The sequence below is a fragment of the Aspergillus glaucus genome (genome assembly GCF_001890805.1).
Source record: "Aspergillus glaucus CBS 516.65 unplaced genomic scaffold ASPGLscaffold_21, whole genome shotgun sequence".
Taxonomy (NCBI): domain Eukaryota; kingdom Fungi; phylum Ascomycota; class Eurotiomycetes; order Eurotiales; family Aspergillaceae; genus Aspergillus; species Aspergillus glaucus.
In genome coordinates, this window is record NW_019170473.1 from 291,387 (window position 1) to 315,114 (window position 23,728).

Consider the following 23,728-nt stretch of genomic DNA (forward strand, 5'->3'; position numbering starts at 1 on the left):
TCAAAGAAAAATTGAACAAGTTACTGGGATTCCATTCATTAGAGATCTTTAAGTAATTGAAATTTATTTTTTCCTATATTGTGATTTATCCATGTTGCATGATTAACTTGCAAGCTGACACAAATAACATTCACTATGCTTTGTTCAATAGTGCCTTGATTAGTCTCCCTCTCCCTCACCAGTGTCATATTCAACTTCTTCCTCTTTTTCCTCTCCAGGTTCAAGAATAATCTTCCTCCACTATGCTAAACGGCCAATAGGAACTCCAATATTTACCATTATCCAACTCTTTTCAATACAGAAGGCATGCTACAAGGCAGATGAAAACATGGCTCAGTTCCTACAGCTAGGTAATACATTCAACGGCAATGAAGAGTGATAGCAACTTGCAGCAGAACAACCTTCCTGTGTCAGGTCCACAACGGCCAATGGATACTGGAACATATTCCAATCTTCCATTCAGGTATCGGGAGAAACTGCGTCTTGCACGCTTGGTACAAGCTCGAGGCGAAAACTCAGTGAACACCACGAAACCGCACAGAATATCTTGGCTTGGTCGAATGTCGAGGAGAATGATTTTGCAGAAGCCACAGCTAGCGAAATGGCTGGAGAATTACGTCCCGTCAGAGCTCGACTCCAAGCGGCAATATTTCGAATTGACTTTCGAAAGTCCAGACCCAAAATTCTGGGATTTGCGCAAGATAGAAGAGGAAGCAAGCCAGTCGCGCTTAGTAAGTCCTACCTGACCCTTCCTACCATGAGCTTGAGCTGACGAACTACATTGTTTTGGCTAGATCGCATACTCGTCGATGTTACTAAAGATACGTGGGCAGGTCGATATGCCCTTAATAAATCAGAAAGCACATACGTGCGGCTTTTTTGCTGATTCTAGATGACTGCAAGATACTTCTCAATGGTCGTGGGGTGCTTCTCAACACCTCGACACCCTAATTTGTCTGATATTGTGGCCAAGGTGCATTGGCAATTCGAGAACAAACTCGAATAACGGCTTTTCACAAAAATGAGCTACGGTTAGTTAACGCTTACTGTGACTATTCCCTTTGGTACGCTTCTCCGGAAGGGGAGACAAACCTAGTGGTAGTGGAAGCCAAAGCACTGTTCAAATGGGCATGTGTTCTATACACCTTCCGAACCCAGTTATATTCCGCGCACACTAACGTGTCTTGACAATGATACGTGTCTGCCGGGTCTCCATCCTGGCGACAGACAGTTACGAATTCGTATTCGTTGCCATCGAAAACAAACAGGACCGTATGTATTCCTTCCTAAACAGGAACCCTAAGTTTCGAAGCTAATCATTTTAGTATTCCTGAATCACGAAATTCTGGATCTAAACAATGAAGAGGCTGCGGTGGTCGGTCTGATCACTACAAAGATCACTAGTTATGCTGTCTAATTACTACTTTTCGCGGTGACCTTCACCAGAACTTCGGGTGCAAGTGTAAGCAAAATCAGTGGATGCATGATCCAAAACATCGATATGCGGGATGATCCGTTTTGCAGTGAAGGAAAGCTGATGGTCGAGGACCTTGTCCTCAAAATATAACATGTGATTCAACCAATTATCCACGAATGATGACAAGTACTCATGCAAGTCGTGACAAGCATCAGAAATATGAAAAGCTAATTCTCCAGCATGCACGAGGGCAGATATGCAACGCTAAAGTTATTTCTTCAGCGAGCAAGGTTATCAAAATTCCAGGTGGATATTGTATGTCAAACTCCTTACTATGGCATGTTACGCTCCTCCATAAATTATTATTACTGTACCTAAATAATCATCAAATTAACCCTATCAAATCAATTCCTCGCAATATCCCTCCCACCCCACCAATTCAAAACCCAAGTCACACAAATCACAACCTTCCTCCTCCACGACCTCGTCCACAACAAATCCCCAGACCTCCAACTCAACCAAGCCCCATACCCACTATATTCCTTCTTCCCCGCAACAACCCCATCCCTCCTCCCCGTATACGTAACGAACTGCCTCTGCTGATACCGAAACGGCACACTGGGCTCAATATCCGGCGTCGAAAACGTGTTAAACTGGTGGATTAGATAGTCTGCTTTCTGCAGCGCGACCTCCGCAGTTGGCGGGAGACTCCCGCCGTCGATGTCTGCTGCGTCGCCTAGTGCGTAGGCATCGGTGTTGACTGTGCTGTCCTTTTTTAGCACGCGCAGGCGCGAGTCTGTTAGGATGCGGCGCATGCTGTGGGATGATTTGGAGACGTCGAGAGAGTCGACTAGGGGGGTGGATTTATCGCCTGTGGCCCAGACTAGGAGGCCGTAGCCTATGCGGCCTTCTTCTTTAGTTTCGATGAAGTCGGCGGTGACGTTCGTGATGTGCGAGTCGAACTTGATCCAGACGTTGTTGCGGTTCAGGGACTGGGTTGCGTATTCCTGCAGGTTTGCGTCGTAGGAGGAGAGGATCTTGTGGGAGACTGTGTGGACGGATACGCACATTTTGTCGTGAAGGTGTGGGTAGAGCTGGGCGTAGTCGTCTTGGAAGAGGTCTGTGAGTTCGGCTGCCATTTCGATACCCGTGGGGCCGCCGCCGACGATGATTACGTTTAGGAGCTGGCGTTGTCTGTCTTCGGAGATGGTTGGGATGGAGGCCATTTCGAACATTTCGCTGATGCGGTTGCGGATTAATTGTGCGTCTCTTACTTTTTTGAGGAAGTAGGTGTGTTCTGTGACGCCGGGGACGTTGAAGGTGTTATTCACTGTTCCCGGTGCGATGAGGACCTTGTCGTAACGGACATCAAACTCACGGTCTCTGCTCGCACTCATTGCTAGGTGGCTAAACGCCGGACGGCAGCGGAGCGTCTTCTCCTCAAAGTCAATGTGAGTCACGCAGGCCTTGATGTATTTTAAATCACGGCTTTTGCGCCGGATGGGCTCCTGGGCTAGTCGGAAGTCGAACAGACCGCAGGCAACGCTGGCAAGGAGCGGAGTCATGTTCGACGTTGTGTCGGGGGAGACCACAATGACGTAGTACTTGTTTAGGTCCAAGCCGTGGGCTAGTGCGTATCCAGCCCATCCTGTGCCAATGATGGCGACTCTTTCTTTGTGGTCGTGACAGTGGTGGTCCATTGTATGGTCTGAGAATTTGAGTGATTTGGTTGTGGTGGTTTTGTATGAACCCGAGTATGAGAGATGATGGTTTTGTATGAACCCGAGTATGAGAGATGATGTATGCATGATGGTCTCCCGGGGGAAGAGTTCCAGGGACATGGAACTATTTCTCCGTATATAAGTCATTCCGTACACTTTTCCTGTCTTCCAGGTTGGTAAGATCACACACACCGAAAAGATGCTGCTGAGCCTAGGTTGGTATCATTGAGGTATCTGGCAATGGCCAACACTATCCATCTAGTAAAGACCAAAACACCAAGCTAGTACGCATTCAAACAACCCAGGATATATGGTTACAAACATAAAGCAAGATCGTAAAGTTCATGAAATGCGATATATATGACGCTGCAGAAGAAATCGGACCCAGAAAGTATAAATGTAAACGGCTTTGCGTGTAATCACCCCGAGATATCCGATATACTCAAGAATAGATAGAGATACAGTAGATGGCGTAATCTTATGAAGACTTCTCTTCAGAATCCTGGCCCGCGGCATTGGCAGTGTCAGGCCGACTCCGTCTGCCACTGTTAATTTGGGCAGCAATCTGGCTCTGCTTGAACCGTTCGAACGCCTCCGAATCTTGTCTCTGGGTCGTCCAGAGGTCGTCCACGGTCGAACCCAGTTCCTCGAAAGTCTTATCCGAAAAACGAGAAGAACGCTCTTGTTCTTCATGCAGACGGTCCAGTTTGTCGCGCAACGCGGTGATATAAGCATCATCAAGACCCGAAGAATCATCATCATCATCATCATCATCCGCTTCTTGGTCGATGGACGGGCTGAGGAAGTCGCGGCGGAGGCCCTGGCCCAGTCGGTGGACATGGCCTTCTTCGGAGGTCATTGCACGGGAGTGGAGAGAGGTCATTGAGCTGGCGCGAGAGAGGCGGCCAATGGCATAATGCTCCGTATCTTCATCGTCGATGGCGTTTTCGTTGTCGATGTTATTCAGATTAAGCTGGCCTCCGCTATTGGTACCCGATCCATTGGCAGAGTCTCCAGAATGCTGAGAGCTGTTATCCGCGACAGCCCTAGGGACAGGCGGGAAGACCCGCGTTTCTGGATACTCATCCTCGAACCGCTGGATCATCCGATGGAGTGTAAAGTCGAGGAATTGCAAGCGTCTGTAGTTTGTTTCATTACCGGCCTTGTCTTCGCGAACAAGAGCCGACTGGATCCTGGTACGGATATTGCGGGCTGTCTCCAGCAAGTTCTTCGACATGTCTCGCGGCCTCTTAGTATTAGTGGCAAGAGACCTAGACTTCCTGTGCCGGGGTGTTGTAGTTCCACTGGGCGGTGCGGACTGGTCGCCAAGAGTATGATGGTCTCTCGCACCCAAGCATACTCCTAAAGCCTTTACCACTCCGGTACCACCAATAACGTAGTCTTCATCCGGAGCAAGGTCGTCATCTTCATCGTCACATTCGTCGCCAAAGCCATTGCCTACAATGTGCTGGAGAACTTCGGGAACTGGGACGTCGGCTCGATCAGCGACCGGCTCCGTAGGACTGGTGAGTTCCTCTGCAATGGCGCCTCGTTGGAGATTACGAAGGGAGTAGGCGACGATCTGGGATGCCAGGGCCTTCACGATTTCGTTATTTTCCGCGCTGGGGACTTCGATATCAACGGCGATGATTGTACGTGAAACCCGGACGGCAGCCATGAGGGATGCATAAACAGCGCATGCCTCCTCCTGACTGCGGGCATCGGTCGAAGAGGCAAGAGCAGTTATCGAGGGGTTTTCCAGGATGTTCAAATGGCACAGGCTTGGGCTATCAGGAAGAACTTCAGCGAGTGCGATGGCGTGGTCCGCGGAGAGATTGACATCCGCAAGGTGAATGCGCTTGAGAGAAGTCATTTTTGGGAGGAACCGTCTAAATATGGCCAGCGCGTCTGGCTGAGCAGAAAAAAGTCCCGGGTTATGAGAGAAGTCGACGAAACGCAGGTTCGACAAACGTGTCAGTCCTTGGAACAACGGATAAAGCACAGAAGGCGTCAGAGAGCAATCCGCCAAGCTCAGCGCATAAAGTGGATGGTCTTTCTCCATGGCGGGATTAAGCAAGTCGAGATGATCCTGGATAGGATTTCCACCAAGGTCAAGACCCTCGCATTTACCGGTCTTGACATACCGAACGACGTGTTCCAAACCCTCCTTCGTCAGGTTGTTGTTGGCAAATCCGAACCTCTTCAGGCCGACAGCAGTGGCGGCATCGCAGATTCTGCGCACATCGTCCGTAGCTGGCCGGCATTCACTGATCAACAATTCTTCGAGGTGATCGCCGCCGAAACGCTCCGCTAGGGATCTTGCGAATACGGTGGAGAGCTCTGTAGCCGCAGATACAGCCTCTCCAGGAACGGTTGCGGTAACGGATGCCTTGGGGAACGGGATACCCGACAGATCGATAGCCTTCAGGGACTTTGAAAGATGGATGAAGAGGCAGATGTGGCGCCATCCCTCTGGCCCAATTTTCGAGTTATCCTTCAGTGACAGCTTTTCCACAACACTAACTCTCTCTTCACTTGTGATTGTCTGTGGCTTGGCCTTGCCGGGTCGCCCTCGTCTATGCTTCATCTGTTCAACGGTCTTGGTTGAGAGAAGTGCTGAAAGGATGGCACGGGTCGAATCATCTGTCAAACCACAGTTCTCGAGTATTAGTTTACGGACGGGTACGACAGCTAGCCAGTCGCAGAACGTGGCAATGTCTTCCGTGGTCATCGGGAAGTCCTTGAGCTCGAGGGCAGCCACTGTCCCAGGCGACTCCACCAGGGTGGACGAGGGAGAGGAAATCTCGTCGACTATCCTCTTGAGAACGGGGCTCTCGCGCAGCTGACAACAGCGACGGTAGATGCGAACGGGATCAGTCGTCGGGTGGGACTGCGATGGAGCGCTAGACTCATCATCAGCATTCAGCTGCAAAGGTATTGAGCCGTTCGCCACGGCTTGCCTTCGTCTGCGCTCTCTGCGCTCCCGTCTTTCCTCTTCCGAACGCTTCTTCTTCTCCTGTTTCCGCGAAGGCTCTTTGCCCTCGCCTTCCGCCGCTTTAGGCTCGCCCGATGCAGGATCTGATGGGCCATTGTTCGTTTGGGTCTGTTCCTGTTTTTCCTTATCGACAGCTGCTGCCTCAGGGGATTTCAATGCAGCGGCTTCACCCTTATCTTTCGACTTCTGGTTCGACTTCTTGGACTTGGAACTATTCGAATCGGAGAATAAACGTCGCGCATTGCTCTGAGCAGAATCGTCGTCTTCGGACTCCCTGCGCGATATCCCTGCGATTTCAACATCCACGGAAAAGGCGACACGACGCAGCTTCCCTTGGTCCAGGTCCGGGACCTTACACCGATCTCTGTTTCGATCGATGTTCATCACACGGCGTTCGCAGATAACTCCATTCGCGGGCGCCTTGCCCAGCCCGGAACCCCCGGACGAGGAAAGCTTGCGAAAAGCATTTGAAAGAAACGATGAACCTCTAGGCGAGGATGAGGTGAACGGATTGCTTTCATCTTTCTTCTCCTCCTCTTTGTCCTTGGGGGAATACGCTGCTCCAAATGGATTTGGGGGGTCGAAGTTTGCTGTCTTGGGACTTGGCTGGGATCCTTTGATGTTTGACTGGGACGGGGGTGTCGATCCAGAGGAGAACTTCGAGCTCAGGTTCGAAATCCATGAATTCCGTCTGATTGAAATCGGCTTGCTTCCAGACTTCTGAGGTGTATTTGTGTCGTTGCTTTTCGGTGCCCCTCCAGTTTGAGTGTCGCCATTTGTAGGTTCTTTGTATTCCGGAAAGACAGAGGTTGTCGACGGAGGCTGTGGATGATGACCATTGGAAATGGCGTTCTTCTCTGACGTGGATGGATTTCGCTTCGGTGAAGTTGGGAGATCCGAATCGGCGCCTGATTTATCGTTCACTGACTTGGAACGGGAGACATAATCTAAATAGGTTAGAACATTAGCATTTGAATTCCACCAAGATTCTGTGCGCAGATTGTCCAAAGACAAGTCGTGTGCTGTAGTACCCCGGATCGGAGTGCGACCATGTACTCACCTTTTTGTGAATGATGGAGCCAGCTCACATCCACAGTCTCGACGCCCTCCATTGGCGTATGTCCTTGTATTTGTAGCTCGGTCATGATGAATGTGCTGAATAAATAAAGCGATTGCTGATTTCGAAAAGGCTATGGTTCGACCGTCGGTGTGCGATAGCGGAGTTCACATAGAACAAAGCATAGCCTAATCAAGGCAGCAGTGAGAGAGATATGCCCAGGCTACAGGCGATAACAAGGCACCGGTTTTCGAGAAATAACGCTATGTACAATCGATCGAGAAAAGAGCTGATAATTCACCGTGGAAATTCGTGGATGCGCAGAGTGGATGGGTTACATACGGCGATCGTGTTCCATAGTCGCGGGACGGCGGAGAGTGGGCATGGTGGAGTGAGTCGATACGTAGTAATAGTAGTAGTAGTAGTAGTAGTAGTAGTAGTAGGGAGAGGTTGAGAAGGAGACAAAAGAACAAAGACGATTAAAAAGGTAAAAATAAAATAAAAAGGAGAGAGAAGAGAGTCAGAAGGCGAAGAGCTGCCAGTGCTAAGTACTAGTACTTGGAGTAGACCAATCGTGACAGCCAACTTCGATTTTGCTGGCCGAACTCTATGTATGGCCGCGGTGCGCGGTACGGGCCAGTTGCGCATTACGGTAATTTTAAGTATGGAACTTCCTTATTGGGTATGGCACCATTTGCAACCATGGGTGTTCATTATACACTGCACTTCATGGAGGAATATGTAGCAGTAGTATCTATCCTGGCATGTATACAACGAAGGGAAGCAATGAGGTTAGAATGATCTTTCCAGATGGATAGGAGAATATCTTGATATGCTAGCACAAGTTAACGTCCTTGGCACAACCCTAATCCTATACTCCGTACCTCGTTGACTAGTTCAATGATATTGTCATAATTCGAAGTATAATATGACGCTTACCCAGCGATGCTGGTATCCTCACACGACCAACTGCCAAGGCCATACCCAAGTGCAAATACAGTGGTAGCGGTATGTTATAATACGCTCCTGGAAACTTTGATCTACGCCATCCCCACTTTCTCGCTAATCGGCCTATCAGGTCCATGGTATTAAGGGGTACTTGGCAAACTTACCAAATCTAACCACATTTGCACTTTGCCGTTCTATCGAAGTCTAAAGAGGTCGCTTCGTATATCTCGCCCTGTAGACCATACTGTGCGAATCATCTCAGATCTTGTCCTTCTATCAGCGCTTTGCTTTTTAGGATATGTGGCAAGTGATCGGCCTGGTTCAGCATCATCATGGATTGGATAACATGTCGTTCCATTGGTCAGATACTGCCCCGCATTTACCAATACACCTGTAATACTAATCTTACTGATACGCTCCTTTCTGCCATGACATCACCTCTATCAGTTAACTAACTACTACATACCTTAAGTAGACGTAGGGTAGCAGCACATCTGCAGAGTGACGAGACCGATATAAAAAGGAAAAATAAAAGAGGATACTATGACAAGGATAGAAATAACAGCACGCCCACCATTTCGTACTTTACAAGTACATACTTACACAACCCCTCCGTCGAATTAACGGCGGAATCTTCGGCTAGACCACGGCCAGTTATTTGCCGTGTCCCGTTCCCGGAGCATTCTTCCCTATTTTCTAGCATCCGCCAACTATGTACTTTTATGGAAATCTACGTGCATATTATTAGTAGTATGATGGGGACGGGCATGGGCTGATGTGCTGTCACTCGCGATACAAACTTAATCCATGAACCATATCCGGAATCGTGCAGGAGCGTATCCATACTGGTAGAGCACTGATCTTTGAATCAGCTGATGGCATGTTAGCCTCGTTTCTTTCGGGTATATACATATCTACTTTTCTGCTGACTGTCCTACTGTACAGAGTACAGAGTACGGGTACAGTACGGAGTAAACCCTTAAAGCTTAGTTGAACACATGCAGATCTGCAATGACATCTAGATCCTTAGGACAACGCTTACCGGTGCCATATTCGGCGGTTTGATATCCTGCAGTGGATTAGCTGAACTGAACCCGTGCGCCACCATAGAGTTGACTCCATCTGGGTTATGAAGATCACGGTGGATATCAGACAATGTGTGAACCCTGGTTTTTGCCATAGCGTAGGACTGAACACATGATTCTGCAGTTTTGAGACGTGAGATCGCCTGTTTTACTTGGGAGACATCTCATCACACATGGAGTATTCTGTACGGAGTACATGGCCACTGGATTGATACCGAATGACAGAGGGAAATACTTCGCTTAACAGAAATATACTTACGCCTCCGTAGTCGGAGTATCAGTTTCTTTCTACTTACCCTTTGAGGCGACAAGCTCCGAATCGGCATCAGGTGCACCACAAAAAAGCCAAAAAAGCCAAAAAAAAAAAAAAAAAAAAAAAAAAAGTCTAAACGCTCCTACCACTGATTCTCCGAGAAGTAAATCCCGGGTTCAAGCAAATTCTTCATGTTGAGCATGCTATGATCCACACCCACTGTATGGTTCACACTACTTGTTTGCAGTTGGGATTGACAAATTCCAGAATATACTTTGGGGTAAATAGACCAGTCGTATCTCCGTTGCTATCTCCGTCGGGGTATCGGTTTCTGCACGGGCTAGGGTAGGGCTGTTATCAGTGCTACGAACTACGTATCCAAAGCAAAGTGGTGAAGAAATCCAGAACTCCATGTGGTATCAATCCATATCCATCCAGCTACACGAAATAAACACAATAAAAAATGTCCGGATATTTTGAAAAAAAGTAGAACTTTTTTGACTATCGCACCCATGTTGTACACTCAAGCACGACCGTAGCCTTCCATATCGTGACATATCATTTAAGCAGCAAGCTCACGGATCTTGGCCTCAACACGAGCCTTCTTCTCGTCGTAGGAAAGCTTGGTAGTGCGGAACTTCTTGCTCTCGGCCTTCCACTCCTCCTTGGTCTTCTTGGGACCGGCCTCCTCGTCGGCCTTGAAGGGGTCCTCACGGATGGCCTTGTGGGCCTCAAGGTAAGTGTCCTCAAGGTCGCCAGCATCGACCTCCTCGTCGATGTACTTGATGAACTGAGAGCGGTAGCGCTCCTCATCATCGTCGGCGAGGGTCTCCATGTACTCAGCGACGTGGCCACCGAGGACGTAGCGGCGGAGAGTCTCGGCGTCGAGTTCCTCAGCCTCAATGTCGAAACCGGGGAAGCGGTTCTCAGAGTGGGGGACGAAGATACCACCGTCGGAGGCACCCTTCATGGCACCGAAGACACGGGCACCGGTGGAGGTGCGGACAAGACCAACGTCAAGGAAGGCCTTGAAGGGGCGGCGAGTGCCCTCGTCGGTCTCGATGGCCTCGGTGAGCTGGTACTCACCGTCAACCTCCTCGACACCAGCGAACTGCTCGTCAAGGCCGAGCTTCTTGAGGGTACGGCGGGCAAGGAGGAGACCGGTGGCGTAGGCGGCAGCCCAGTTGGTCAGACCCTGGGTGATACCATAGCGCTTGAGCTCGTGGGAGTAAGCAGAGGCGAAGACCTTGTCACCCGAGATCTCAGAGTGGATGATCTGAGTGATGATGTCGCGGTTGGTGAAGCGGACAACCAGACGGTACTTGGGCGAGTTGTACTTGTTCTTGGCCTGGGTGATGAGGCGCTTACGGGCGTAGTAGTCGGTCTTACCCTCACGGCGACGGCGGTACTTGGTCTGGTAGCGGCTGTTTTATTGTTAGCTGAGTGCTTCCGGAAACTGTTCTCTTAAGAAACTTACCTGAAGTACGCGCTGTTCTTGACGGTCTTGTGGAAGGCCTACAATTCACACAATCCGAGTCAGCAATTTGCGCTTCAGAAGTCCCGTCCGAAGCATCTTGCAAAGACCCGTCTCAAACCCACAAAAAATTGATGGGCAGAGAAAACAGATGCATTTCTGCATAACGGACAACGATTCAATCGTTTGCGATGAATATAAAACTCACCATTTTGACGGTTGCTGGCGATGTCGACGTTGGCTGCGGAAAGAAAAAAAAGAAGAGTGGAAGAATTTCGTGGGCCGACTTTGTGGGGGATTTCGCTTAGCACTGGCTGCATCCAGGCTCGAGTTTGGGGTTGGCCACGAGCGGCGACACTTGAGTACAAGGCTTTAATTCACGCCCTAGAAAATTAGAAATATTGGGAATAATTACTGAGAGAAATGTGAGATATCTCAATAAGAATTTGGACCAGGTTAATACTCTAACAGGGTCATATCTCCGGATGTGCTGCTCATACACTTATCTTTGGCTTTATTAGTGCCTTAGGTTTCAATCCTATACTACATACTCCGTAGGCTCAGAAATATGGCTGAGTTTTATTAAATACAGCCATGCACTGTATGGATCAAATTTGCACATCTAACTCCCACGGGGATACTAACACTAAGACTCATAGGTACGCCAACAAGACTCGATTACGCTTTCACGGTTTCCTAGGTGTCTTGATTCCCCATTACTACAGCACTATACGGAGTACACGAGAAGAATTTGACGATGTCATCTCAAGGCTCTATGCCGATGATTTATGTCGAATTATTCTTGAACTTGGTACCGAATCTTTGATTTCCCATCACAGCCGGGCATCCAGGGACATCGTGGCTGTGATCTCTATGCTTATATGTCAAGTGAATGCCCTTCGTTTTGTTCTAGGCCTATCAAGATCTCAATGGGCATATCAGCCCACAGTGAAGTTTCGCCAAATGGATACAGTTCAAACGTCGACGTATTCAAAACCTTAGACAAGAAAAAAGAATTTTCCGAGGGAACAGGTCTCTTGCCAAATCGTTCATTCGATACCCTTTACCCGAAGCTGTCAGCATATTGCGAGAAGAGCTGGTATACAAGAATATCCCGCAAAAACTTCGGGGAGTGCAAGAGTGCTATGAAAAAGGATGCCTGCACTCAGAGGCACCGCAAATTGGTGTGGCAAGTTGTGTGGTCTTGTTTCCGTTTCTATTTGCAATGGACAACGACTAACAATACCCAGCTCTTTAGATACATAGACAGGTACTATACCGTGCCAACAGTTCCCTTTTCGATAACTATATTCTCGAGTGTTCAGACGCTGCGAGAATTTTCGGTGGGACAGCTATCATACGACGCCCCAAAAACTTCCAATCGAAGCAACTTACCAGGATTAGTATTACCGCGCATTGCACGAAGAACTAGGGCTTTCAACTAGAGACCGATACGCCAGATAGGCGGGTCGACTTCTGGATCCCAGACACGAAGTGGGGAATCGATATTCTCCCAGAAGAAAACCGACTCGGTGAACACTGCGAGTATTTTCGAAAGACGGAGCATATGGGGCTCTAATAATCAACGGCTCGCTGGTAGACTGGCTGATCATTCTCCTCAACGAGAGGCGGAATTTTCTAAAGCCAGTGAACCTGGTTCCCATTGAAGAGGTCATACAATGCCTTCTTCTCGCGCAGCAGATCGAATTGGGCATACAGTCATGTAACCCAGCCTGGAATGACTTGTCTGTACCGATGATGATACCCCTTGAGAGACTCCGGCTCCTTGAACGGGGTGAATGATTAACTGGAAGATGCGAGGAAGCGTGTTGCCTATTGTAACGTTCCAATCAACTGGAACAACAATACCACAAGAGCATGATGCGCCCTACATTCGTTTCAGACTACATCTAACAAGAAGTAAGGGAAAATTATGGAGAACTGTCTTTTCAGAAGACTTCCCCAGTATCGACTCCTCTAACAAAAACATAATTCTGCGGTTTACTTTAAACGGCAATCTGGTATTCAGAGGTTAATTAATCTATTCACAAGTATTCCATATCAACCTCTCTAGTTATTACTGTTTAGATCTAAAATGCCATTGGTCAGTTTCGATGAAACTACAACCTCGCTTTATCCTGAGCCTCCAACAAGTCAATCCCAGTAATCTTTTCCAACTCCCTAACCGCATCCTGCGTCTTCCCAAGCGTGACCTTAACAGTCCGCATCCCAGCCTTCTTAGCAGCCTTCAGATTCTCACCAATATCATCGAAAAAGACAACATCCGAAGCACCAGCACCCCGAATTCCCTTCTTCTTCGCTAACGCATCCATTTCCTTCAATGCCGCCTCATAGATCTTCGGGTCTGGCTTTCTGAGCCCCGTATGCGCCGACGAAATGAAGAAATCAAACTGCGACCTAAGCCCAATTGCATCCTCATTATACGCGTGCCCTTCAGGATATATGACCGTATTAGACAAAGCCCCAACAACAAACTTCCCCGACTCCCGCAACTTCTTCAGCGCCGGAAACATGTACGGATCCGGCGTGCGAGATATCCGCATCATCTCCCAGAAAAGCCATTCCGCATCCACTTCTGGCATCGGCGGGAACGTAGCAGCGGCAGTACCGTGTGCCTTGTTCTGTCGTAGTCTAGCGCTGAATTGCTCCCAGAGGTCTGGCCTTCGTAGGTCCTTGTTGAAATTGGCAAAGAAGTCGGCGTCCATTTTGATCTCGCCGCGCTCTAGCTTGTGCCAGCTGCCGTGGGGCGACGTTCGGGAGATGCTGAAGTTCACCCATCCTGGGGGGATATTTTGGGCGAGTTCGTAGTCTAGAATTGCTTGGAAGGGGGAGACCACCTGTATGTCATTAGTTTCTCTCTTCTGAATTGGCATTGGTGTAAGAGCGCTTACACAAACTCCCCCGATATCGAAGAGCAGGCCCACGGGTTGCTTGTTCTCCGCCATTGTAGGCGTTTGGTTCAAATCTGCCTGCGGGATATTGCTATTGTGTAGAAAATGTAGTGAATTTGATAATTTAAGCTCCTGTAGTCAAGTTTAAGTAGGGAGATCGAAGTGATTTGCGGAGCTCTCGGTTTACCCAAATTGCCGAGGTTAGATATATATATATATCTGGGGTAACGAGTAGATAAGGTCAACTATCCCGTGTCGGCCGAGGACAGTGATGAAACTATGGCTAACGGCAAATTTGCAAATCACAATTGGATACTCTAGTTAACCCAGCCCCTGTAACACTCTATATCAAGAAACACTTCGCTCAGCTACCCTCGGCATTCGCAGGAAACCCACGTGACCTTATCGATAAGAAAATCACGACGCGCCAAGCCATGCCCGAATGAACAGCGCCTGACACAATCTCCAGGAAAGAAACAGCAGTCGAGATGGGGCCATGGACTCGACGCGCACAGTTTCCGAATTGAAAGCGTCCTTTATCCGGGCCCAGGTGCGAATCCTGTCAGAGTCCCTCGAGCCGGCGGAGAATTGGCGGGATTATGCGGTGGAAACGGAGGAGGCCGATCTGAGCGATAAGGTGGTTGAGGATGTTATGCAGAAAGGTGCGGTTGAGTGTTGCAAATTTTGGTTATTATATGCTGTCCGGGCTTAGGCTAACTTGGAAAAGTAAATGCGACGCTGAAGCAGCATAATCGCATCGTTTATTCCTCGCAGGCTATTCATCATGTCGCGCAGCAGGTCGCAAGTCTCTATTGGTCTGCCGTTAGCCAGGAGGCGCACAGCTTGGGTTCAAATGAAAAGGGAGTCGAGAAGACAGTGGACCTGTCAAATCAGCTGTACGTCTGCATGGCTGAAATACAACCAACTGTCAACTGACATTTCTTCTCTCTTAGGAACATCGCGAAATTATCGACGCGCCTAGAACACCCATCTGCCAACGAGGAAGAGCGCATGAGGTCAGGATAAGCGATGTTATTGGTTATAATTTCTCCAGACTAACGACAAGACATGCAGGTATCGACAGCTACGAGAACGTCTTACGGAACTTAATGAGCAACGACAGCAGCGACAGCGACGCCTGGATGAGCTACGACGATTACAACGCCTCCTGGAACCATTCCTGGAACCACAGCGGAATATCCAACCGAACCTGATTACTCGAGATGGAGAATTGGCACAAGAACTGGAGAAGATGAGGATGTTGGTTGCTCGGGTTGGAGGTCGGATTGGGCAGAAGAAGGGACCAAGTGATGGTTCTTCGCAGACTGAGAATGGCCCGTACCCGACCGGGTCTAACCAGAAGTTGGAGGCACTGTTTGATCTGGATTCATGATGTGGGAATAACGGGGAATGTACGTTTTGGGTGTTGCAACTATGCACAAGCTGTCTCATACGAAAACGACAACTTATCATGACATTTGTTGAATGTAAGCGATGATATCCTCAGTACAGCAGCAGACACGTCCTAAGTAAAAGCAATTCCATACCTAAACAGTGCAAGGGATAGAAGAGCACCCCCAGAATAGCTTCCAGTAACTGAGATCGAGGAGTGAAGGAAATAACATCCACACACACTTTTCTTGCTCAGCACTGCCCACAATAAAAAAAACAAAAATAAGCAGTGACACTTTCTTTATCTTCCTTTCTCAATTTCTCCTCTTCCACCTCTCACTGTGATAGCCATAACAGCCACCCTTTCATCATGGAGAATCATAATCCCCCTCTCACCGCCTCAGTCACGGGTTCCCAGGGACAGAGTTCTGCACCGGCCCACCGCCCGTTGGCTTCCTCAGGAACCGTCTCGAGCTCCTCGTCTCCTCGTTCCTCATCTGCCCCTCCTATTCGTCGTCGTTCTTCTTCTATCGCTCGCGTGGATAACGCCATTGGTGATTCCGAGCGTCGTCCTCTACCAACTCCTGAAATCCAGCCTCAGAGAACGCGTGAGCAGTCCTCTGAGACCCCTCTTCCGCGTCCTCAGGGCACCCTATCTCGCGTCCATCTGTACCCCGACCGATTCGCAACCATCCGTCGAGGTGACATTGTCTTCGACGAGTCTGGTCTGCCGCGTCCGAACCCGAGGCGTGGACACCGTCGTCGCTCCACACACGTAACCCCCGCCGATCTCGAGAGTTTTCGACGGGAAGTGTTGGGAATTGAATCTACTCCTTCTATCGTCCCAGAAGAAGAGACTCAGTCCCGACCCAGACAGAATCCTTCTTCGGATCCCCAGTTCGAGCAGCTGAACCAGGCTTTCGAGAGTGCCAATATGTCTCTGAACAGTGGAAGCAGCCCCAGCTCGGGCATGTTCTCGGGCTACGTGGAGAACCCCAACAACGTTGGTAACGTTCCTCGTCAGTCGATTTCGGGAGGTATGCCTCATACGGCTGGACAGGTGAATGGTGGTGCCATGCCTGGTATGAACGGTGGTCTTCCGATGAACGCTGGCCATCAGATGGATCTCCAGCAGTTGTACGATATGGTCTTGGAGTTGAGTGATGTGCTCAAGAACAACCGTGATATGACTAAGAACATTGTTACGAGTGCGGAGGACCTTATGGTATGTTTAGATAACCCCTACCGATTCAGGACTGGACTGACAGCGACTTAGAACCGTGCTGCTACCGAAGGCACGACCCCCAGTATTCAGCAAGTCAGTACCGAGATCAGTGGTGAGTTTCTATTTGACCGAACTCATTATAGATAGGGAACTGATGAAAATAGCTGCCCGTATTGCGGAACTCGAACGTGCCCTCGCCAAAGAAAAACGCACAGTCGAGATTCTAAAGCACGAGCAAGACGAGAACGCCAAGTTGATCGGTGAATACGAGGCCGCGGTCGGCACCATGGTTGAGCAAATCCGCAACTATTGCCAAAACAACAACTTGCACTTCCTGGCTCAGAAGCGCCAGTACAACAACCTTCTTCAGGCCGAGCGTGACGCTCATCTTGAGAGTCGTCTCGACCGCGATTACTGGCACGCTCAGACCATGAGATGCTCTGAAATGATCCGCACCGCGTACCGACTCCGCTGCGAAGAGGAAGAGGTGCCTATCCGTGTCGTTGCCGGCCTTCAGAATGAGGTACGCGCCTACCGTGACGCCCTAGGCATGGAGCCGGAGAAGCCCGAGGAAGAGTACGGCTGGGAGATCCTGAAGGGTGTTCCGCCCAGCGTTGAGTAAAGGGCAACTTGAGCGCCATACCTCACGACGATATTTGTGAGCGTCCACGAGTTACGATAAAAGTCCTTCTCTTTTCTACGACAGGCCGTTTTGAGCGAATTTCTTTCAAGATTTTCCTGGTGAAGATACCCCAATCTATGTTTTGTGTACACTAGTTGCTGTCATTCTCCCTGTACCTGCGCAAGGTCCCTAAAGTCTAGGATATCTGGATTACGGCTGCGATCTGAAACGTCCTTGAACCGTCTGGATGTCCGGAACTTTCGTGTTCTGGAACGTCCCTGGATAGTCTGGATATTCGGGATGCTGGCTGCGATCCGGAAGTCTCGGAATTGTCTGGATATCCGAGTGTTCTTGTCGATGGTTGGGTCTATTCATTTTCCTGCTGACTGCTAGCAGCGGCGGAATATCTCCATGTACAAAATAATCCATAATGAACAAAGTTTGTGAGCTATTCTATCCCGTCCGTAGATCAATCCGTGTGGAACACCTCATCCAATACCTTCCACCACCCGGGGCCTTCTGCACTGCTCACAGCACCGGGGATAGGACTGTCCTACGCAAAGTCAGCATCTTCAACACAGTCAGAAACAGACGAAAGGAACACACCTGCATCCTATCCGTCATAGCCCACCACTCCCTCACTTTCGGATTCTCGCTCATCCGCTTCATATCGCCCCCCCAATCACTCCCAACCCACTTGAATGTAGCACAAATCGTCCGATCATTATCGAAGAATATCGAGTCTGTCAGCGCCATTAATCAGTAAATTCCCTCTCAGCACGAGATTGTAATGATGGAAAGTACAATCCGTAATGTTGCAGTCTTGGATCTGTTGGAGGACTTCGGGCCAGACTGCTGCATGGCATTTCTTGTAGGCTTCGACGGCGGAGGGCTTGAGGTGGACGATTTGGGCGATGCGGCGGACCATTTTCTTATGTTTTTAGCCTGGTTTCTTGTTTCTTTTGGTTCGGATTGATGTTTGTAGTGAAGGTTGGGGCGTTTGGTTGTGTAGGGTTTTCGTTTCGCGTATGGTTGTGGCTTAACTTGCAGATAGAGCTCAATGCATTTCCCAAAATGACATGGACAATAGACTTTCTAGATTATTTATATCCTTGGAATTGGAGACATAGTTATTTGATCAAAATTTGTAGTATCCCCTCACGATAGTTCGGGATGCTTTAACCCGAGCAAAACTTGGAGAAAAAGAACAACCCAAAAAACTCAATTTGAAAGACCCATAACCCTCGTCAAGCTTCTCCATAATATGCTAAACCGCGTGTTCCCCCGCTTCTCCACTGCCCAGAGCTAAGATGCAAGCAACAGCTTAGCTGTTTGATCTGTGCTTGGTGCATATGCGCCACGCACCATACCTTTGCATTCGCATGTAGTCGTTCTAAGCCATAATGGCCTTCCGTCCACGCAGATATTCCATGTAATTGGAGGTGTACGCTGTGCTGCTCTATTGTTGTCAGCTAATGTTCGTTGCTTTGTTGTATTTTCGAAGTGCTCACCTGTACCATGCTCTTGGACTTTCCTCGTCAATACTGCGACTACTTCCGCAGTCTCTTGGAAAGAGACCCCGGCCTCTTTTCGTTTCAACTAGTCCTTTGATATTGGGATCTCATTTTCGCTTGAAGTAGCCATCAACCAATGCTGTGTACGTTGCTGGATTGAATTGCGTTTTCCCCAGGCTCATGCGCTTGGCCATGTACTCTGTCTAACAGATTGGTTCGGCCATCGACAAAAAGGGAACCATTGGCATTCAAGACGTCGAGGACGTGAAAGTCCATCATTGTGGCTGTCAATGAGAACTTGAAATGGAAGTTTGCTTCGACTCTACCTGAGATATACGCGCTGAAGCTCTCGCGTGCTTGAGGATAATGACTTTGAGGACTGCAGTAACAACGTCCCTCTCCGTTGTTTTGGTAGTTGATAACCACTCCGTGTCCATATAATATAACCCTTTTCCTTTCTCGCAATCTCAAAAATTCCCAGGTCACAAGGGCCATACCCAATCCTCATTCAAAAGAATCTGGAAAGGCTGATAGTTGTTCAGCCCAGAAGGTGCCTGGGCATATTTGTGGACTGCAGGGCAGGCCAGAGAGCACGGAGCAACCGTACTGGCTGTTTGTGACTCTCGACTCTGACCCCATTTCTTTCAGCATGGCAAAGGAATCATCCGAGATTCGCTCATTTCCAGCGGCGTCTGCCCAATCGCGGTAGATACTAGACAGGGTCATAGTTCTGGGTATTGTGCATTGATGAGGACAGATTCAGAAAGTAAGCGAGGAGAGAAGCAACATAGTGCAAAGCAAACCATTTAAAGGAAAGATATAGATGGTGACAAGAGAAAGAAAGATAGAAAGAGACATAGATCCTTTTAGATTCACATTTAAGATTCATTCACTGGTATCATTTGCCTTAACCTTACAAACAATCTCCATATTCGTATGGGAAAGACATCAACGGCTGGGATACGCAAGCGCCGCGCAGAACATCGAGCTTCGTATGAAAAAACCGTGCATAAGCTATGCAACAAACTACACAACTCAGATCCTAAACCCCGAACTCCAAAAGCTCGGCGTGGATCTCATGGACGTTGACCCCATGTGGGCTTGAAATGGGAGTTTCCTGACCAAAACGACGGCAGTGAATCGGGGAAGCGGGCTTCCCTTTAATCCGATCAGATCTGATTCAAGACAGGAAAACACGACCCCGAGACAGACGAAGGGCTGATCTTTCTTTTGTTTTGTCTCATTCTCACATTGTTCTGTGTTGGATATGATTTAGCCATTCAATCATTTGCCGGAGGAGGGAACCTTTTTAGGTCTTCTTGGTTCTTCCTTATCTATTTTACTTATGGTTTTACTCCTATTTCGACTCTCTTGGATAGACTTGTCAATATCGCCGGAAACACAGTATTGCCGGCGACAACATGCAGGTCCACCGGCTGGATTATTGGAACAAGTTCACAAAGCTCTGGCTAATTCAGATACATAACCCAACCAGCGGCCCGCCATTGTCATTAATTTTTTCATCTTTCATAGTGCCACATTTTCCTTGGTCCAATAACATAGAACCTCATGACTCCGGAAACTCCAGCTTCACGCCCATACGCGGTTTACTCATGATGAAGGACAAGAAAAGGTTGACATATTCATTATTATTGGTCATAAGGTTAAAGCATTTAGTCTTCCACACCTGGAGTTTCCCGGATTCGTTATATTTTGCCTGGATGATGCGGCCGTGTTGGGGACCAAAGAAGGATATCATTAGCACATTATAGGTCAGCATGTTCCTATAGAAGACCGTAGAGATTTATATAGAAAAGGATAGAGGAGCAAGTGTCATCTCACTGGAAATAATGATGTATGCTTGTATTCGTCCTGGGCAAGCCGGTTATGGATTGCTTGCATCAGCGCAGCCAGCTCTCCAGCTCTCCCAGAAGCAGTGTCTCATCATCGCCATTTTCCTCATGCAGAGTAATCAGACCAATATGGGGCTGGTATATAATCCCAGACTCTTTCTCTGTAAAGTATTTAAATATTTTCACAGTGGTCCAGGAGTAATTGGCTCCCATGCCATATGTCATGCCTTGTAACAAGCCATCATCATCATCTGGAACAAATGGATGGTTAATCCTATAGTTCTCAGTCATTTTCAGGCATCATAATTGATAAGCTTCTCAGGTTTTGTACGTACGTGATTAGATCCCACATTGCATCGTGTACCAAGCTCCCACGGCCTTTGAAGATATTCTGCCTTGGAAGGTAGAAAAGCTGGTTCTCAAAGTACTGATACAGCATTGTTGCCCTCTCATGCGGATTCATGCCAATAAACTCTTGATTAGTCGTAGGGATTTTGTTGGGATCAAACTCATCAATCTCCAGGGATCCATATTCTTCTTTTCCAAGTATGCGGTGGTTGATAGCATGGGTTCGAAGAAGAATTTGTTAGAATTCAAAAATTCTTCATCATATGGACTGAAATCCCCGAGGTCTACGTTGAGCTCCTGTAACTAGGGCCTTGACTTCGAGACCTTGCTGCAGAGATGCGTAGATCGTAGGTCGTCGCGTAATTTGCGCACAGATTCGGCATATATGGCTCGACAGTTTTCGCGCCGTTTTTGAATATTGGATTTACCCATATTGCCAGGTAAATTGGTTTTAATATGTTGAGGCGACACGATGAACATCTTGGTAAAAGGTTTATGTCAATGTGATGCGGTCAACCTGGGGCAGCACATCTACTAGCTTTTGTTAATGACAACTATCATTCAATAACTCCTGGTATAACCTAAAACTAAAATACATCCAGACTCCGTACATATCCCATATCCATCTCAACAGAAACAAATCCAAACGCCAATGCTAACCAAAATAGAAGAAGACCCAAAACATGTGCATCAAAAAGAAATCATGACCGTGTTGTCTGGCCCCTAGGCACAGGCCGGATCCAAGAAAGAAGCATGTTTCCAGCAATGCAAATAACCCCAATGATCCATAATGAACGCGCATAGTGGCTCGCGTTGTACCGGAAGATGATGGCGAAGATGATACCTCCGAGATTTCCCATTCCGCCGACAGTACCGGAGACAATGCCATTAGCGAACGAATGCACATGCGGCACAAGCGCAAAGTTTGCCCCGTTACACGCTTCCAAGAAAAACGCCAGTCCGGCTGTAAGCCCGAACATAGTAGCCTCGTCCTTCGGATCCGAAAGGCCCATCGCAAGCTGGAAAGCTCCCATAATAACGCCCAGGAATACGAGGAGGATCTTCTTCGACCACACTGTTTCGGTATACCGGTACACAAGATCCGCGACAAATCCGCCAGCCGGACGGCAGACAATGTTCAGCAATCCGAACATGGCGGCCCATTGTCCTGTCTGGGTCTGGCTCATGTAGGGGAAGTTCTGAGCGTAGTAATCGCCAAGGATGGAGTTAATCGAGAGTTCGGAGCCAAAGGAGCAGGCATAGGGAACTGCGACGGCGAGGGTGGAAAGGCTGAACATGATGCTGAGGGTTTCTTTGTGGGAGGGGGTCGGAGGCGTTGTGGTTGTGTCGAGGATGCCAACCTGTCCTGTTGTTTGAGCTTCGGTGTCGATGTTGTTGTTGGGGGTTTCTGCGCCTTTCTTTTCGACGTCGGAGACAGCAACGACTTGGCTGATAGAGGGTGCACCGGATGTGCGGCTGGAGGGGTTATCGGAGGTGATATCGACGATGTTCGCGTTGGCGGCCTGGGGACTGTTTTCTTTCATCCAGATGTGGCGTTCGGACCATTTGCCCATGGGCGTGTCGTCACAAGTGAAGAGCATAGCCACAGCCAGGGCCACGATGATGATGAATGGAATCACATAGGCGACTCGCCATGCCTTGTGTGGCGCGAGACCCTGGGAATGGACGAGGGAGTCATACACAGTAGGCATGATAAAATATGTGATACCACCACCAGAGTTTCCCCAACCACCAGCCAAGGAATTGGCTGTTCCAACAATCTTCTTATCAAAGAACCCGGTGCACCAGACCTGGCAGGGGACAAATGTGCCTCCAAGAATGCCAACGAAGAAGCGCAGTGCGATCAGACCTTGAGGATTGGTGACGAGGCCGGCCATGGCAGTTGGGATGGAGCCACAGAGGAGAAGACCGACGAAGACAAGACGGGGGCCGAAGCGGTCGCATAGTGGTCCGGCGATGAGTCTGACTATGAGTCTGCGGGGGTTAGTTACTCGCTCATTGTCCTTGTCTCTTGTCTCCTGGGAGCTTACGTGGCGAGGAGAGCAACGATATTCGAGTTTGCAACTTGTTGCTGGGTCATGCCCAGGTCATCTTTAATTGTGGCCGTCAACTATACCATGTTCATGTCAGCGGTTGTCAAATCCACACGAGATGAGAACATTGAGACATACCAGAGGCGGAAATGCGTACCACGAGAGGAACGCAACCATGAACCCCAGCCATGAGAACGTGAAAACACGGCCATACCTGTCAAAGGGGTTGAAGACGGGAATCGACAAGGCTTTCCGGTTACTGGGGTTGACTTCTGGAGAAATGAAAAGCAGTTTCACAAAGTCCATTGCCCACGTTCCACTTTTTCTGTCAATTGTATGAAAGGATGTATAGGCCGCGGAGAAATATCAAGAGAGATAGGGGTAAGGTAACTGCACGGAGATGCTATGTTCGGATTAAGCGGAGTATATTGACGATATTGATATCCTGAAAGAGGAAGCATATAAACAAGGCGCAAACGGCAGCTCTATATAGAGCCTGAAACTCATCCGAGAATCCTATACTAAGAGATAACCCAACTCATTTGGATATCCCATGATTCACACACCGGAACGCAAACCCCCAGTTATCTCGAACCAAGCCGTCATTGCAGCGAGCATCCTGTCCGACCCTGTCCAGACAATCGCCAGCAGACCATCCACAACCAGACTCTGTCAGCAATTCGTCTGTTTTGGAAAATCGTAACACAAACCCTATCTCTCCCCAGACCCCAATCTTTCGATCTCCTCTGATTCGTCCGCTGTCACCTTGTCGGGTCTTGACAAACCAGATCCCCAGGATTGGTCCATAGCGTAGACCCGTTTGATTTCAGCGATCATAGTATAACGCTGTCTGAGCTC

At 48.7% G+C, this 23,728-nt stretch overlaps 8 protein-coding genes across 8 annotated transcripts; 2 read left to right on the forward strand and 6 right to left on the reverse strand.

Annotated features, from left to right (window-relative positions):
- Nucleotides 1–1,821: 1,821 nt before the first annotated feature.
- ASPGLDRAFT_133878 (uncharacterized protein) lies at nt 1,822–3,117 on the reverse strand (the record flags this gene model as incomplete). The annotated part of the gene is made up of 1 exon (XM_022541251.1): nt 1,822–3,117. The coding sequence occupies one exon, from the start codon at nt 3,115–3,117 to the stop codon at nt 1,822–1,824; it is 1,296 nt and encodes a 431-aa protein (XP_022397633.1).
- A 499-nt stretch (nt 3,118–3,616) lies between these two features.
- Nucleotides 3,617–7,245, reverse strand: ASPGLDRAFT_133440 (putative cell wall biogenesis protein Mhp1; the record flags this gene model as incomplete). The annotated part of the gene is made up of 2 exons (XM_022541212.1): nt 3,617–7,080; nt 7,194–7,245. 2 exons carry the CDS (start codon nt 7,243–7,245, stop codon nt 3,617–3,619), a joined length of 3,516 nt encoding a protein of 1,171 aa, XP_022397634.1.
- A 2,674-nt stretch (nt 7,246–9,919) lies between these two features.
- ASPGLDRAFT_50915 (60S ribosomal protein uL18) lies at nt 9,920–11,189 on the reverse strand. The gene is made up of 3 exons (XM_022547410.1): nt 11,159–11,189; nt 10,954–10,991; nt 9,920–10,900 (listed from the first exon to the last, which is right to left on the reverse strand). Exons 1-3 carry the CDS (start codon nt 11,159–11,161, stop codon nt 10,039–10,041), a joined length of 903 nt encoding a protein of 300 aa, XP_022397635.1. The 5' UTR covers nt 11,162–11,189; the 3' UTR covers nt 9,920–10,038.
- Nucleotides 11,190–12,968: 1,779 nt separating this feature from the next.
- On the reverse strand, nt 12,969–14,052 carry ASPGLDRAFT_50917 (HAD family hydrolase). The gene is made up of 2 exons (XM_022547411.1): nt 13,863–14,052; nt 12,969–13,808 (listed from the first exon to the last, which is right to left on the reverse strand). Exons 1-2 carry the CDS (start codon nt 13,914–13,916, stop codon nt 13,071–13,073), a joined length of 792 nt encoding a protein of 263 aa, XP_022397636.1. The 5' UTR covers nt 13,917–14,052; the 3' UTR covers nt 12,969–13,070.
- Nucleotides 14,053–14,323: 271 nt separating this feature from the next.
- On the forward strand, nt 14,324–15,543 carry ASPGLDRAFT_50918 (kinetochore subunit FTA4 family protein). Its single transcript, XM_022547412.1, has 4 exons — nt 14,324–14,524; nt 14,590–14,758; nt 14,816–14,878; nt 14,937–15,543. The coding sequence occupies exons 1-4, from the start codon at nt 14,359–14,361 to the stop codon at nt 15,253–15,255; spliced, it is 717 nt and encodes a 238-aa protein (XP_022397637.1). The 5' UTR covers nt 14,324–14,358; the 3' UTR covers nt 15,256–15,543.
- Nucleotides 15,544–15,624: 81 nt separating this feature from the next.
- On the forward strand, nt 15,625–17,101 carry ASPGLDRAFT_133497 (uncharacterized protein; the record flags this gene model as incomplete). The annotated part of the gene is made up of 3 exons (XM_022541216.1): nt 15,625–16,479; nt 16,531–16,591; nt 16,644–17,101. The coding sequence occupies 3 exons, from the start codon at nt 15,625–15,627 to the stop codon at nt 17,099–17,101; spliced, it is 1,374 nt and encodes a 457-aa protein (XP_022397638.1).
- A 469-nt stretch (nt 17,102–17,570) lies between these two features.
- On the reverse strand, nt 17,571–18,133 carry ASPGLDRAFT_178003 (L-rhamnose mutarotase; the record flags this gene model as incomplete). Its single annotated transcript, XM_022542916.1, has 3 exons — nt 17,906–18,133; nt 17,708–17,844; nt 17,571–17,654 (listed from the first exon to the last, which is right to left on the reverse strand). Exons 1-3 carry the CDS (start codon nt 18,027–18,029, stop codon nt 17,571–17,573), a joined length of 345 nt encoding a protein of 114 aa, XP_022397639.1. The 5' UTR covers nt 18,030–18,133.
- A 3,384-nt stretch (nt 18,134–21,517) lies between these two features.
- ASPGLDRAFT_28588 (MFS transporter) lies at nt 21,518–23,176 on the reverse strand (the record flags this gene model as incomplete). The annotated part of the gene is made up of 3 exons (XM_022543771.1): nt 21,518–22,811; nt 22,868–22,947; nt 23,009–23,176. 3 exons carry the CDS (start codon nt 23,174–23,176, stop codon nt 21,518–21,520), a joined length of 1,542 nt encoding a protein of 513 aa, XP_022397640.1.
- Between the last annotated feature and the right edge of the window lie 552 nt (nt 23,177–23,728).

Bases quoted from the DNA above. Each gene is read 5' to 3' on its own strand.
- ASPGLDRAFT_50915 (XM_022547410.1), bottom strand. The intron at 10,901-10,953 runs GTAAGTTTCTTA...ACAATAAAACAG, and splicing joins AAGAACAGCGCGTACTTCAG to CCGCTACCAGACCAAGTACC.
- ASPGLDRAFT_50917 (XM_022547411.1), bottom strand. From the start codon at position 13,916: ATGGCGGAGAACAAGCAACCCGTGGGCCTGCTCTTCGATATCGGGGGA. The intron at 13,809-13,862 runs GTAAGCGCTCTT...AATGACATACAG, and splicing joins TCGATATCGGGGGAGTTTGT to GTGGTCTCCCCCTTCCAAGC.
- ASPGLDRAFT_50918 (XM_022547412.1), top strand. From the start codon at position 14,359: ATGGACTCGACGCGCACAGTTTCCGAATTGAAAGCGTCCTTTATCCGG. The intron at 14,759-14,815 runs GTACGTCTGCAT...CTTCTCTCTTAG, and splicing joins GTGGACCTGTCAAATCAGCT to GAACATCGCGAAATTATCGA. The intron at 14,879-14,936 runs GTCAGGATAAGC...CAAGACATGCAG, and splicing joins AACGAGGAAGAGCGCATGAG to GTATCGACAGCTACGAGAAC.